General features: G+C 49.2%; 1 protein-coding gene across 1 annotated transcript; it reads left to right on the plus strand.

Moving 5' to 3' along the window:
- Positions 1–1,235: 1,235 nt before the first annotated feature.
- Positions 1,236–8,885, plus strand: THNSL2 (threonine synthase like 2). The gene is made up of 8 exons (XM_010217685.2): positions 1,236–1,470; positions 2,636–2,830; positions 3,247–3,399; positions 3,815–4,045; positions 4,930–5,078; positions 7,684–7,809; positions 8,438–8,589; positions 8,677–8,885. Exons 1-8 carry the CDS (start codon positions 1,248–1,250, stop codon positions 8,879–8,881), a joined length of 1,434 nt encoding a protein of 477 aa, XP_010215987.2. The 5' UTR covers positions 1,236–1,247; the 3' UTR covers positions 8,882–8,885.
- Positions 8,886–14,415: the final 5,530 nt, after the last annotated feature.

A 14,415-nucleotide genomic window follows, 5' to 3' on the forward strand; every position in this document is an offset into this window, starting at 1 on the left:
AAGGTCCCGCGTCCCTCTTTGCAGACCTGCTGCTTTCTCCTCAATGGGGACACATCAGCAAATGGTTGGGGTTGGAAGGGACCTGGGGACACCCCTCGGGCTCTGGCACAGCCTCCCGGAGATGCCGGGAGCAGCGCAGGAAAGCGGTTTCCCACCATCTGGGTGGTGCGGCCGGAGCGTTCCTGACGGGGACTCTTATACCTCTCGGCCGGTTGCAGCAGGGAAAGTTTTCAGCGAGCACAAGCGTCGGTCTGGCAGGGGCGGCCACCCCGTCTGCGGGTACCTGCTGCCTCCCATGGCCCCTCTGTCCCTCTCCGGGCGGGGATAGGGATTGCCATAGGGATTCTGGAGGAGCTGAGTGTTCCCGGACGGCCGTGGTGCCGGGGATGGCTCCAGTGCGGAGCAGCAGCAGCTGCGTCTGGCTCTGCCGCTGGCTCCGTCCCGACACGGCCTTCACTGTCCCGGCTTTTGGGGAGAGTCGCGGCAGGGACGAGCTTTGGGGGCTCCCAGCTGTTTCAGGAGGCAGATGCTTGGTCTGGGCTGTTTCGCAGCACCACTCTGCACATTTCTGTAGGGTCTTGTATGGTCCCAGGGATTTTTTTAGCTTCTCTTTGCCGTAATGTAACCAAGCGAGACCTCAGAGCTCCTTCCTACATCACCCCCCCGCCCCACCATGTTTGCAAGAAATGCCCACGAGCGGATAAACTGGGAAAAATAAGAGGATACCCATGTTTTGTTCACTGCTTTCCAGGCAGGATTTTCTGCATAGGTCTGGGAAAAACATTCTGGCTCAGGCTGTGGGAAACGTCATTTAAAATAGATTAATTTTGAGGGCTTCTGGTTAGCTGTGGCGGCATTAGAGGTGCAGCTTTTAGCTTTGTTCTGTGATGGTGATGGCTGGGAAAATAATGTAGCCAAAAACTGAGTCTGTGAGGAATTCACGTGTGTCCAGCAGATTCAGGGTGAATCAACAAGAGGCAGCAGCACACGAGAGTTGTTAAGATGCAAAACTTTGTGGAAGAAATATTTTAGTCTATTTAAAATTAAGCAGATTTGAGCATTTTGGATCTTTTAGCTCCATGGGTTCATTTTAATTCTGTTTTTTTTTTCCATTTTCTTTCGGTCCCCTGCAGCCTCCCAGTATGCATCATGCAATGCGATGCATATTGGTGTAGTGGGGACATGCCCAGGAGGCTTTCCCAGTTTTAAAATTCAGCGATTCGAGAACGACTGAATCCTGCACCCTCATGGAGTACGTCAGCACGCGGGGAGGCCCTGGCACCGTGGGCTTCGAAGAAGCCCTCTTCTCCGGCTACGCGCCCGACGGCGGCCTCTTCATGCCCAGCGCCGTGCCCCGGCTCGAGGCGCACACGCTGCGGAGCTGGAGCTCCTTCTCCTACCCACGGCTGGTCAAGGAGCTCTGCGCCCTCTTCGTTGCCGCCGAGCTCATCCCCAGGAGCGTGCTGGAGGGTAAACCTCTCCATTTGGCCCTGCTGCCTGTCTCCCTGCCCGCAGCCTCCTCCTGCTCGCTCTGCAGCTCACCCTGCACTTGCCCAGCTCCTGTCTCTGCCCTCTTACACCACTGTCAGCTTGCAGGGGCTTGTTGCTCTCTAGGAAATGCGGACCCCAGCTGCAAGCTGCAGTTCTGGGGGTGCAGTAGTGGTTCTGGCCTGGCAGTAGTGATTTAGGAGGTTACAATAGTGATTCTGGGGTTTGCAGGACTGATTCTGGGGTTTACAGTAGTGAATTGGGGGGGTTGCAATAGTGATTCTGGGATTACAATAGTGATTCAGGGGTTTCAATAGTGATTTGGGGGGTTGCAATAGTGATTCAAGGGTTGCAATAGCGATTCTGGGGTTGCAACAGCGATTCTGGGTTTGCGGTTTAGTTCTGGAGTTTGCAATAGTGGTTCTAGGGATTGCAATAGTGATTTAGGGATTGCAATTGGGATTCTGGGATTGCTGATGCTGCAGCTCCACTTATTGCCAGGACAAAACAGCACAGCCAGGGGTGCTCGACACATCTGGACAGCAGAGGCTGCAGCATATGCGGGTTTCTCTGCTCTGTATGGCCATTTAGCTGCACAAAAGTGCATGAAAAGGGACATTTGCTGCATGGGACATCCTGCATGTAAAAATATCTTGCCCATTTGAGCCCTCCGTCTCTGGAGTGCTGCAGGGTCAAGCCCTGTGAGCAATGACTGTGTGTTGGTGTGGGAAATGGGGCTGATGTTACATGGGGTTTTAGCTGCTCGATCGTCTTTCTGTGGTCTGATTTTTAATGTTTTCAACATTTGACAGCTACTCCCTCCACCAGATGGCAGCTCTAACCTCCATCAGTGCCTTAGGATAAAATTCTTTAATTCTTCCCTTTTAACAAAGTTGATATAATTGTGTCAGCCTCCCCCTCAGGTTGCCCAGTGAAGAGCTGTTGCAGGAATAGGCTGATTTATCCCCAGATCAAACTCATAAATAACTAAGAACAGTGTTAGATATCCACCCATCACCTCTCTAGCAGCAGAGTCTTGGGTTTTGCAGTGTGGCTCCTGGGGTGGGGGGCACGGACAATGGAAACCACAGTCAGAAATGTCTTTCTTGACCTATTCTATCCATCCCTCTACCCACTCTCCCTCCAGACCTGATTGACAGGGCCTTCAGCAGGTTCAGACACAAGGACGTGGTCCATCTGACCAGGCTGAAAGATGGGCTGAACGTTTTGGAGCTCTGGCATGGGGCCACTTACGCATTTAAGGACCTGTCTCTGTCCTGCACGGGGCAGTTTTTACAATATTTCCTGGAGAAAAAGCAAAAGCACCTTTCTATTCTGGTGGGTGAGTATCCCTAAAGGGGTGAGTAAAGCTTCTGGGGTCTGTCTAGGCTGGGAATGGTTTGGGGACAGTGCAGGGTCTGTCTGCTGCCAACCTGGTGCTGGCATGTCACCCAGTGTCCTCGGATGGACAAGCCTCGGGGCTGCAGAGATACATAAGCATATCTGGTATCGGGTATTGGGTATCTCTGCTTCATTGGGAGAGCTGTCGACCCGCAGATGGCAGGATGATGTGATGGTGGCATCATCTTCTAGGTGGCTGGTGGGACAACACCAGGCTGAATAACATTGGTGCTGGTCTAACCACAAACATCCCAGGGATCATCTCGGGACCCTCCCTTTTTTTTTAAGAGAGGAGTGATGGATGGGCGCTGACACAGAGATGTTTGTTTTTATTTGTTCTCCCTCGCTTTGAAATAGGGACGTCAGGGGACACAGGGAGCTCAGCAATTGAGAGCGTGAGAGGCCAGAAGAACATGGACATCTTTGTTCTGCTGCCCCATGGACTCTGCACCCAGACACAGGAGCTTCAGATGACCACTGTCATTGAAGAAAACGTCCACGTCTTTGATGGTTGGCGCTGCTGTCTGCTTTAGGGGCATGTTGTGTTGCAAGCATGGCCTCAAGGTCTGGCTGTAGTGGCACAAGCTGCTCCTTTTGTGTCTGGGTTTAATGTTGCGGTTGGCTGGATGCCTGGTAAAATGCAGCCCAGCAGAATTTATTCTGGCCTTGATTTGGATTTTTTGAGACTAAAATATCTGCAAGTGGTAGGGACTGAACATATGTCAAAAGCAGAAACTATCCTGGCATCCATGCTGTGCTCCTCAGCCTCCAGCTTGCTCAGCCCTGGAGCCAGACCTGCAGTCCAGATGACCACTCACTGCAGTGACATCTCAGCCTTGTTTCTAGACCCATTTCTGAACAGAAAGGATTTGTGCCTAATTCACACAGGTCAGCAAATCTGATCTGTCCTTTCTTCTTTTGACAGTTCATGGGAACAGCGATGAAATCGATGAGCCGATCAAGGAGTTATTTGCCGATACTGATTTTGCCAGAAAGCACAACCTGATGAGCTTGAATTCGGTCAACTGGTCGAGGATCATGGTGCAGATTGCTCACCACTTCTACGCTTACTTCCAGTGTGCACCATCCCTAGATACCAGCCCTCTGCCCATGGTAGAAATTGTTGTGCCAACTGGAGGAGGAGGAAACCTCACAGGTGAAAAGGGAAAAATAAGATTACATAGGGTTAGATAGGGGAGAGAGTGCCCTGTGACCTATAGACTAAATATACTTTGCGAAAGTTAGGCATTGCTATATATTAAAATTAAAACACCCACTCGCCATTAGGATTTCTTCAGAACCACTTAAATTTTATTACTCATTTATGGTCATTACTCATTTAAGTGTCAGTGATTTGCAAGAGGCTGAAAATCTGAAACAATCCTTTGGTGGTGATGGTAGGTCTCCTGAGGATGGGCATGCTAAAAGTGAACAGAATGCGTTTCATCCTAAAGAGGGAGAAAATACTGCGGTCCTGATCTCTTAAGTGAGACCTTAGCAGGGCTGTGAACTCCTGCCTGGCACTACCCTGGTTTGCAGGTCAGCGCGCCGTAAGGAGAACCGCACGCTCCTGGTTGTGTGGACCCATCCCTTTCAAAGGGAGTCCTTGATTGCCTTCTTCTCGAAATAGCTATAAAACTGTATTATGAAAGCCATAAATGATTTTATTCACACAAGTACATACCTTGTATTTCCAGGCTGCCCATCTGAGGCAGCATTACTAAGCTGCAGGAGTCCAAAAGCTTCACCCCTTGCCTAAATGTAGGTGACTGACTGCTTGGGTGACTGCCTTCAAACATGGAGAGGTCTAAGGGTTGGGTTCAGTAGCTGTCTTGGCAGTAGGAGCATTGTGGTCCAAGATTTTGAATTCCAGGTTCTATCAAAGTATTAAAAATACAATGCAAGAGCTGTGGTAGAGTATGTCATTTTGGGTTGCTCCTGAAATAGGTGCTCAGTCAGATTGTGTAGTGACTTCTTTGCTAAATCTGCTTTGAGTGTTTCTTCCTTGGGCAGGCTTGTAATTTTTTGCTTGTTTTCTAGCTGGCTGCATTGCCCAGAAAATGGGCCTTCCGATCCGACTTGTTGCCGTGGTTAACAGCAATGACATCATTCACAGGGCTGTTCAGCATGGAGATTTCTCACTGTCAGGCACTGTAAAGGCTACGTTAGCATCAGCCATGGATATCCAGGTATTTAATGAACTGGCCAGAACGTGAAGAGATTGAATATCATATATCTTTTTTTCTTACAATGTTTTCAGCCTGGTTTATGAGAGCATAGTTCTGCCCCTGAGGCTGTTGCTCATCAATGCATTCAGAGGTGTGATCATATTCAGTCTTTAAGCTGCAGCCTGCTAAATTAAGATAGATCAAGAACTTTCTTCCTAACTTTTCAGGGCTTGACTTTGTAATCATTATGGTCAATGGTTGGTTTCTGAGGGCTTCTTAAGTGTAAGCTTAGAAAGAGATGGAATTTTTCTCAAGGCTTCTGTGACACTTTGGCTCAGGGGTTCTGTCAGTGCTTCTCAAAGTCTCCATCAAGAGAAGAGACCAGGAGGAAGCCCCAAATAAATGCCTCCTCTATGGCCATCTGCACTTTGCTCAGAGCAAAACATGCCCCGGCAGGCAGGCAAAGGCCTTAGAAATGAAAAGTCATGGAAGGACAGACAGCAAATGCCTGGAAGCAAACGCCTCCATTGCATACCTATCCTGTGATCCATGGACATTGGACGTGCTTCCAGAAAAATGACTGAGGTGTGAAATACTGGGTGTCATATCACTAAAGGCCCTAAGCTACTTTGATTTTCCAAATGCTGTTCAAACATGAATTCCTAGGGCTCCTTATGGACCTCAAGAGATGCCTGAGTTGCTCTGCTAGTATGTGTCCCTTCAGCAGTCCTGGTCTGATGAGGCCCTTTAGTTGTGCCAAGATTTGAGATGGAGAGTGAAGAAAGCTGGGTAAGGTGATATGCGGAGATCTCTGAAGAGCTGGATGGACATATCCCTCTTTATATCCTCCCTGTGGATACACAGAATGTCATGGCTCAGCCCAAGTGTGAAGTGTCCATGCAAATTCTTCAGTAGCTCAGGTTCACCTCTGAGTGGACCTCAGGGTGTTTCTAATCCAACCTCCTGCTCAAAGCACGATCATCTATTAGGTCAGGTCAGGTTGTTCAGTATTTGATCCAGTCAGGCCTTCAAAAGCTTTGAGGATGGAGACTGAGCAACCTCTTCAGGTTGTCTCTTTTGCACGCTAAATTAAAGCAGAGAAAGATTCCCATTTAGTCACTAGCAGTACAGGCAAAGCAGAAGGTCTTTTGAGTATGGATGAGCCTTTTAAGGAGGAATTGCAGTGCAGCACAACTCAGAGATGCTGTGTCTTCACAGCAAATGGAGACAAGCAGGGACTGTTCTTGGCCCTGAGCTGTGGCAGTGCTCATTCCCACACAGCTTCCTTGGGAACAGTCTCTCCAGCCTGAACTATCCTCCAGGATGGGCCCAGTCTCCTGGACAATCTCATCTGGCACAGATGGCATGGGTTAAAAGCAGAGCAGACAGCTGACTGGCAAATAAATGGCAAGACCAGTGGTCACACCAGTTTCCTGTACCTGTTTGATTTACTGGTGCAAATGTAGCAATCCATGCAAGAAACCTTACGACTGGTATAAAAGTTGGGTGAACAAGAAGGTCAGGGTGTAAGAGCAGCAGAAGGATGGGCAGGAGAAGCGCAGGATAGGTGCTGGAGGCACCTAAGGTGCCAGGTCACCAACTTCCAGATGAGTTGGAGGGTAGATTCTCAGAACACCCAGATCGGCTGGGCAGCCTAACTCAAGGGACAATCTAAAGCAAAGGGCTGACTACGCCCAGGCTAAAATAAAGATTACAGAATGGAAGCCTTAAGAGGTGATGGTGAGAAGATGAACAGGACTGGAGCCATAAGACACCAGATAAGGACATGAAAGGCTGAGCAATTCCTGATGACTCACTGAGTTTGAACAGGATGGAGAGACAAAAGGTCCCTGTCACTGTCTGCTCTTAGATGCAGTAAAGAGCACATCCAAAAACAGCAATAGTTGCAATATAGGAACAACCAAGGAGGCACAATGAGGTTGGATAGCTGGTGTCCCTTGTCCTCTCTGTCTCTACGAACTGTCCTGGCCAGGGCACCTGGGCACATGTTTCTTGCTGCTTTTGAGTATGAGGGAATGAGACTGAGAGGTGGATTTTCCTTGAAATAAAACCGTTTCCCCTCCTTTAAGGTCTTGTGTTGAGTTTTGCTAAGATGTCGCAACACTGATTGCTACATAGCATACAGACCAGTCAGGCCCTATATATGCCTTATATGTTCATAAGAATTACCAGTTAACCCTGCAGGGAGCTGAGTGTTTTATTAAGCCACACAGGAGTAAGATGACTCACAACAGCATTTGCAACACCAGGTAAACAGCAGGAATATTTCCGGTTCGTAAGTACACCGTGTGTTATTAGCTTGCTTTCCTCAAGGTAATTATACAGATATAGTCACACTGCCTATTTTCCAGTTGTCCCCTCATTAAGTTTTTCAACCTGGTGGTTGATCAGAGAGGTCAGAGGGCTGAGAGACATCATGTGCCTCCAAGGCTTGAGGGTACGTGTGTCCAGGTAGGAGACAAATCCCACCACAACCTCTGCTAAGCAAATAGCTGCAATAGGTGCTCAGCTCTAATTAGGCATCAGAGAAACCACACAGGTGCCCCCCATCCAGACAGAAATTCACAGTTCTACTGCTCATGTGCTGCCCTGTTATCCTTCCTAGGAGCCATACAACATGGAGAGGATCCTCTGGCTGCTTTCTGACGGTGACAGCAGCCTCATCAAAACTCTGATGGAGCAATTCAGTGTGTCCAAAAGCCTCAAGCTTCCTGAGAATTTGCACAGGAAGGTAAGTCCCTTCACACATACACATTTTGTTTCCAAAATCAAAAATTCAGCTTGCAGTAGATCACGTTGGAGAGCTTCCAACCTAAAGCGTGTGTTAGAAGAAAAGCCAGAGAAGAGGTTTTATATCCATGTGTGTGTGCAGGGAGAAGTTATTTTTTAATTTTTACTATTTTTTTAAAGAAATCTCTTCTTACAAAACTAATTGTAATCGGGGGTTGGACTAGATGACCTCTAGAGGTTCCTTCCAACCTGAAGCGTTCTATGTTCTATGATTCTATGATTCTAATTTTAAAATCCTGCAGTTATTCAGGTAGGAGATGAAACTGCCCCATTCTTAGCACTATGAGGCAGGTAGTAGCTGCATTAATGGTGCATCATGCACCCTGCCTGGGGCTGCTCCTAAAGGGCCCTTTCCTCCCCTTGCTGTAGTGGTTGCACCTGTTTCCCTGGGCAGTGAGGAGATTGCTCTACACCTTCCAGCTGCCCCGTTTCTAACTCTCTTTTGCCACCTGTAAAACCTTGCTGGAAGCGATGCTGAGCATTGCACGTGTCCGGGCTCCACGCCGCAGCGTGCGGCCCGCGGTTCACCCCGTGAGCGTCTCACCGTGTTTCCCCTCTGCTCTCCCCAGCTGGCGCAGACGCTGGACTCGTGCGCGGCCTCTGACGAGGACATCATGAGAGCGATGAGGCGCTGCTGGGAGGAGAACCGCTACCTGCTGTGCCCCCACTCTGCGGTAGCTGCTCACTACCACTACGCACAGCTGGGCTGCGGGAGCCGCAGGTGAGTGCCCGCTCGCATGGAGCTCCGCGCGTCGGCGGGTGCAGCACCGGGCGCGCTTCGCTCCAACGGTGCCTCGCTTTTCCGCAGCACGCCTCGCTGTTGCTTGGCCCCGGCCTCTGCGGCCAAGTTTCAGGACGCTCTGCTCAGAGCTGGCCTCGTTCCCGATGTCCCTCCTGAAATCAGTGCCCTAACCACGCTGGAGACCAGGTCAACCCCTTTGAAGAAGGGAGAAGATTGGGCAAAAGTGCTCCGGGAGCGAATAGAAGAGTTGGCGCAGCAGAGGAAGCCCTAGGTGGGGTCATGCTGCCATGTGGGCGTTTGCACAGAAGTGACCTGGATTTGTGCTATAAAGACAAATGCATCCTAAGGCTCGTTGTCCATTTTGAGGAGCGATGTTTCAAAGCTTTGTAACTTGGTTGTCTTTTTCCTGCAACTTCAATAAAGGCTGCTGAAGCATTCAAGAAACATGCTTGTCCTATGGTTGCTAGCCCATGGAAAACTCCTTTAAAATGATCCATGACCACTAGTTTCCTGATTGTATTCCATATGTCTTGCTTCCTAGGAAGACCTACCTAAAAGCTTATTCTGGTAGTACAGTACAGAGCTGTAATGGCTTTCCCCTGAGCAGCCACTTGGTGGAAGTAACGAATATGAATTACAGTGATAAAAAGTAGAGCCGATCTGCAGTTATTTGGTCATATTTCCACGGCACTTTTATAGGTGATCACTATTGGGTGTTCTTCCTTGTCCAGCAAGTGCCAACTGTTTTTCTCAGTGGATGGTAAAATTTGGAGCAGAGCGGCCTGAATGGTTTGGCTGAGTGGAGAGCCCATCAGCTAGGTGCAAGCCAAAACAGCAAAACAACCACCAAAACGTTAGGACAGAGGGTAGCAAGGGACTTGCACTGGGAGGATTTTGTGGGCATCTCTGGAAGTTTGGGCTGAGCATGGGGATTTGTGGAAGAGTGGTAAGGACTGGGAGTGATGCATCCAAAAGGGTCTTTTTGGCAACTTCTGGTGTTGGGATGGGTGAGAAATTGGAATCAATGAGGAAGAAATGGAGATCACCGAGCTGGTTTGCAAATTCTTGTGAGTGATGAGACAGTCTTGGGTCATTTCATGTTTCCATGCCCAGCAGAGTCTGCACTGGGAAATGTGTCTTTGTGCCATACATACTAATACATCTGATTGATAGAGCTCTTTTAAAATATACATTTTTTCCATGCTACGTTGACTCCAGTTGCTCAGGCTAGGGTGGATTGCTGCTGACCAAAACTCAGCATGGCTTAAATTCACAATAAAACCAAACAGAATGGGCAAAGGGAAAAGTGATGGTGCAAGTTATCCCCTGAGGGGACAGTTCACTAGCAGGGACGTAGCTGTAACGTCCACGCTGGGGAAAGGTGTTATTGGGTAGCAGATACAGGACCCACTTGAAGCCAGGCTCTTCATGGGGCCAGCCCCGTGACTGTAGCTGCTTCCCGGCCTCATACCTTACTCCTGCAGGCCAAAGCCTGCAGCAGACACTTTGTGGGCAGCTTCCACGGAAACAAATAGGAAATGGGAAATTCCCCTTATCTGAAACCGAAACTTCAGGGCTCTCAATACCATGTTCCCCTCATATACATATAAATATATAAATACCTTGTAGGGAGCTGCCTCCACAAGTTGTGCAGCTGGCAGAAGTATCTTGTACCTAAAAAGGAAAAAAAAAAAAAAAAGGAATAATTGCACTAGGGGGGGGAAAATCCCCTTTTGCCATAAAAAAAAAAAATCCCCTTTGACATCAAAGGAAGTCCTGTAATGGGAGCATTAATTTGAAGGGTTAGTGGCATTTAGCAGGGTAAAAGTAAACTCTGTGGGGTGAATCAACATGGGATTTTTCGAGCTGTGCAGGAAGAAGAGGGAAACTCTGCCTGGTTAGAGTTTTCTTCCGGGCACCTTGGCAGACTTGGTCGGCTCTTGGCTTAAGCAGCCTCATCCCAGGGAATAACTTTATTCCTCCCCTAGGAAAGGGTTTTGAGCTGGGGACTATGTGTCCAGCCACTGTCAACGCTGCCAGTGGGCAGCCCCCCAGGCACACCAGCCGCATCCTCCTCCCGCTTGCGCACACATGACACACACTGGGCTCTGCTGTCTGTCCAAATCTTCTGGTTCTCCCAAAGGATGGTTGCCCGGGTGCAACTGAAGCCTTGAACCATCGCCCAAGACACCGTGTTGGAGGGAGAGGCCGGAAGGGCCCTGTGGATAGTAGGGATGGAAGGATGCGAAGTGAGGAGAAGCTGCCCAGATGCCTTGGAGGGTTGCAGGGAGGTTTCGCTCCTGCAGAGGGCAATGCTCGGTCACCTTTGGCTTGTCCTGGCAGGGCGCTGCCCGCGTCTGCTCCTGACCTGACCATAGTCCATCCCCTGGCATCTCTGGAGGGGCAAATTGCTGGCCTGCTCTGGCTCCCATCCCCGGAGGATCTTGCTCCCACCTCAGCAGCCCCCATCAGAGAAACCTCAGCTTCAGTTCAATGGGGCAAAACGCCTGGAGAAGACTCATGCAGAAAGCCCATGCGCCCAAGGTTGCCTCCTAGGTCAATACAGTACAGGGCTCTGGTGGCTGGGCGCGCTCCCAGGACTAACAAAATATCACTTCTGGGCTGTTCACAAGCTCAGGCTGGACTTGTCCAGTAATTGTGTCCAGGGAGAAAAGAAGTGGGAGGGAAGCGATGCTCACTCGCAGCTGGAGGGCAAAGCTACGTCAGCGCTTCTTCATCCTGTACCTCAATGGCTCCTGTTGTTTTTCCCCAGCAAGGGGAAAAAAGAATTCATCCCAAAGGGATTTGAGCCATGTGCCCCAGGCAACAGCAATGCCCTGAAGCTATAGCTGTCCCCTACAGGGACCCTGCGTCTCACCACTGTTGCCTGGCCAAGGGAGAGGTGGGACACGCTGACTGCATGGCCGCTGGCCCGTCCCTTCTTCTTGCTTTCTTGCCAGCTTGGGGAGAGCAAGAACTCGTGGGAAAACACACCGCATGGACAGGGGAACGGGCTCACCTGGGGCTCAGCACAGGTTCCTACCAGTAAGGTGACTCAGACCAGTGGGATTGAAAGGACTCGGCATCCCGGGGCCAATGGTTGTCTTGGCACTGGGATGGGGACACTCATCCCAAAGAACGCTGGGATCCATCCCACGAAGCCTGGGTCAAACGGGTCACCTGGCGGGACCCTTGGGGACCCCTCATGGTGGCCCTGACTCTGGCATTGCCTCTGGAGGCCGGAAAGGAGGAGTCGGCAGCGAATTATAAGCCAATTCCTTAAAAATAGTGTTCTGGAGGTTTGGGAGTTGAATTATTATTTATAATTCCCTGGGGGTGCTGTGTAATTTATGGACAGGTATGAAGACAAGTAGGCGCTCAGACGTAGGGATGAGCCCAGTGTGAATGCTGAAATAGATAGATGGATAGAAGAAGATAAGCTTCTTGGCCAGGAGAGTGGGAGATGGAAGGGCCTGCTCCTATAGATCTTTACTGTCCCAGGATGATACCTACTATCCTGGTCCTCCCACTCCGTAAAAAATCATTTCCAATCTGGTGCAAACCATTTGTTTACTCTTTTTTTTTTTTAATTAATTTATCCCAAGTGTAAAAAAAAAAAAAAGGAGTTGCTTTGTTGTTGCAATTTGCTGCTAGGCATTCCTATGTGTGCTAATGATAAGTATTAATTAAATAGCTTGCTGTTGTCTTTTAAATGCAGTTCTTTCAGGCTGTAATTAAGCACAGACACCCAGCCCTTTCTGTCTGCATAGAGAGAGGGAGGCAGGCCTCTGGAGCCCTGCACTGCTTCCCTTTCAGCAGGAGAGGAGTGGAAAATGAGGCAAAACCAGTTTCCACTGAAAACTCACCGCACTCTGTGTGTCCTTCTTGGGATAAGCAACTGGGTAAAGGAAATTAAAGGAATACGACTTCCAAGATACCAACCCTGCAATCAAAGGAAGTTTAAATGCCCTCAAGATTTTTGCAGCTTCATACATTTTAAAGGCAGAAGAAATCACTTTGTTTGATCTCCCAATACCACGCAAGCTACTGAATATCTCTCTTCCGTGTTCATTACGCCGAACAGCCTGTTGGCTTGTGAACATCCTAATCGGACAAGATCCAGAGGCAAAGTCCTAAAGATCTTAAAATATGATCCTGGATTCTTAAAACATGATCTTAGCATAAAAGTATTCTAGAAGTGCAGATAAAAATATGGATGCTCCCATGATAGAGAGCAAATCCCTCAAGTCAATTTGCTCTATATGTCCATAATGTTCAACTGTCCCTACACTCAGCCCTCAAAAGCAAAGAGAATAATTTATCTAAAGGGCTGATGATGATGAATAAATATATACACTTACATTGAGCATCTGGCTGTAGTATTAGAGAAGACGAGCGCTTGGCTTGCTAGCAAATGAAGACATTGCTGCCTTGGAGGGCCCACCAGTTCGCATTGGGCGTGATGGAAGAAGCATTTCTCTTTCCTAGCTGCTCTGGGAAAGCATGTGGACACGTGGAGAAAGAGGTAGAAAAGAGATCTCCAAGAGCCTTAAGACCTGCCAGTCACGCAAAATCCACATGGGCATCCTGTTGCCATCCCTGTTTCTCACATGGGCAGCCAGGCAGACAGTGACAGCGAGGAGCTTCACTGTGGAGATGTTTGGATGGCATTCCACAGCTATAAAAATGTATTTATTTGAACGGAAACATTAAATGTTGCAGTGATGTGTGTTCTAACCCAAGATCTGCAGAGTGGGTACAGCAAAGACCATGAAATATCTGTGGTGGGCTGTGTTGCAAGGGGGTTCCAGCACTGGGGCAATGCAGCTCTTGGGTGCCTCAAGTGCAGCCTCTGAGCCTTTTCTGCTCGCTTCCTCTCTCCAGCCCAAGGAGAGGAGCCATGGACAAGGTGGACGTTAGCCTGTATGGGGCCAGACAAGGCACCTATGGGGAATGGGCATTGTGGGGACAGGTCCCAGGAGGCCTTTCCTACCACCTTCTCTGGAGCGTTCATGGTGCCTGTGAAGCTGGCAGTAGCGGGACAGAGATTTTTCCCTCCAAAGTGGGTTTTTGCAGTTTCGAAACAAGGCAGTAGGGCGGAAAAAGCAAAGATAGTTTCTCTTCAAAAACAAAATACAGAATTTAAAAAGATTCTGGATTTGCTTGGGAGTATTTTCAGCAAAATACTTTGTTCTGTCAGGAATTCGTTAGTTTTGACCAGCAACTTAATTTTTTTTTTTTTGAGTTAAAAAAAAAGGGTTCTTGAGAAGCCTCTGGAGCTTTAGAAGACTTTAGGACAGCCAATCCAGTGGTAACAGCATCTTCCCTTGACCGGTGTCCACCTCCACCAATCTGTCTGTCCTCACACCCTGGGTCAGCACCTGAGGACCCAGGGCTGTTGGGAGTGGAGCTCCAGGTGTGCCTAATCCGGGAGCAGCGTGCAAGGGAAGATGCTTTCTCCCGAGCTTTGGAATCAGAGCTTCAGGCACAAGTGACGAGACAGCTGGGACGGGGCAGGGGGAGGCTGGCACATCCGTCCCTTCAGTCCCCATGGCTCCACTGATTTTCTTCCAGCTTCTTTTGCCCTTGAAAACGCTTTTTGCTCTCTTGCAAAAGGTGGAAGTGTGGGAAAAAAATTGCTGTTGCCTGATGTCAAAATTGCTCATGCTCATCAGGGCACATTCCCAAGGGTCCAGCAGCGAGGTCGGAGGAAATTCTTCACCCCCAGCACTTTTCCCTTAAACCTGCCACCCCTCTTCTGCTTCCCCTGCCCCATCCCTCCTCCCCTACGTGCTACATTGGCAG

Source organism: Tinamus guttatus, unplaced genomic scaffold, assembly GCF_059628265.1.
Source record: "Tinamus guttatus ecotype Peru unplaced genomic scaffold, ASM5962826v1 Tinamus_guttatus_pri_ptg000218l, whole genome shotgun sequence".
NCBI classification, from domain to species: Eukaryota; Metazoa; Chordata; class Aves; order Tinamiformes; family Tinamidae; genus Tinamus; species Tinamus guttatus.

What these genes read in the sequence shown, in the direction of transcription:
- THNSL2 (XM_010217685.2), top strand. Translation starts at nt 1,248, where the DNA reads ATGGAGTACGTCAGCACGCGGGGAGGCCCTGGCACCGTGGGCTTCGAA. An exon ending in AAACGTCCACGTCTTTGATG is followed by an intron (nt 3,400 to 3,814) that starts GTTGGCGCTGCT and finishes TTCTTTTGACAG; the next exon opens with TTCATGGGAACAGCGATGAA. An exon ending in CTGGGCTGCGGGAGCCGCAG is followed by an intron (nt 8,590 to 8,676) that starts GTGAGTGCCCGC and finishes GCTTTTCCGCAG; the next exon opens with CACGCCTCGCTGTTGCTTGG.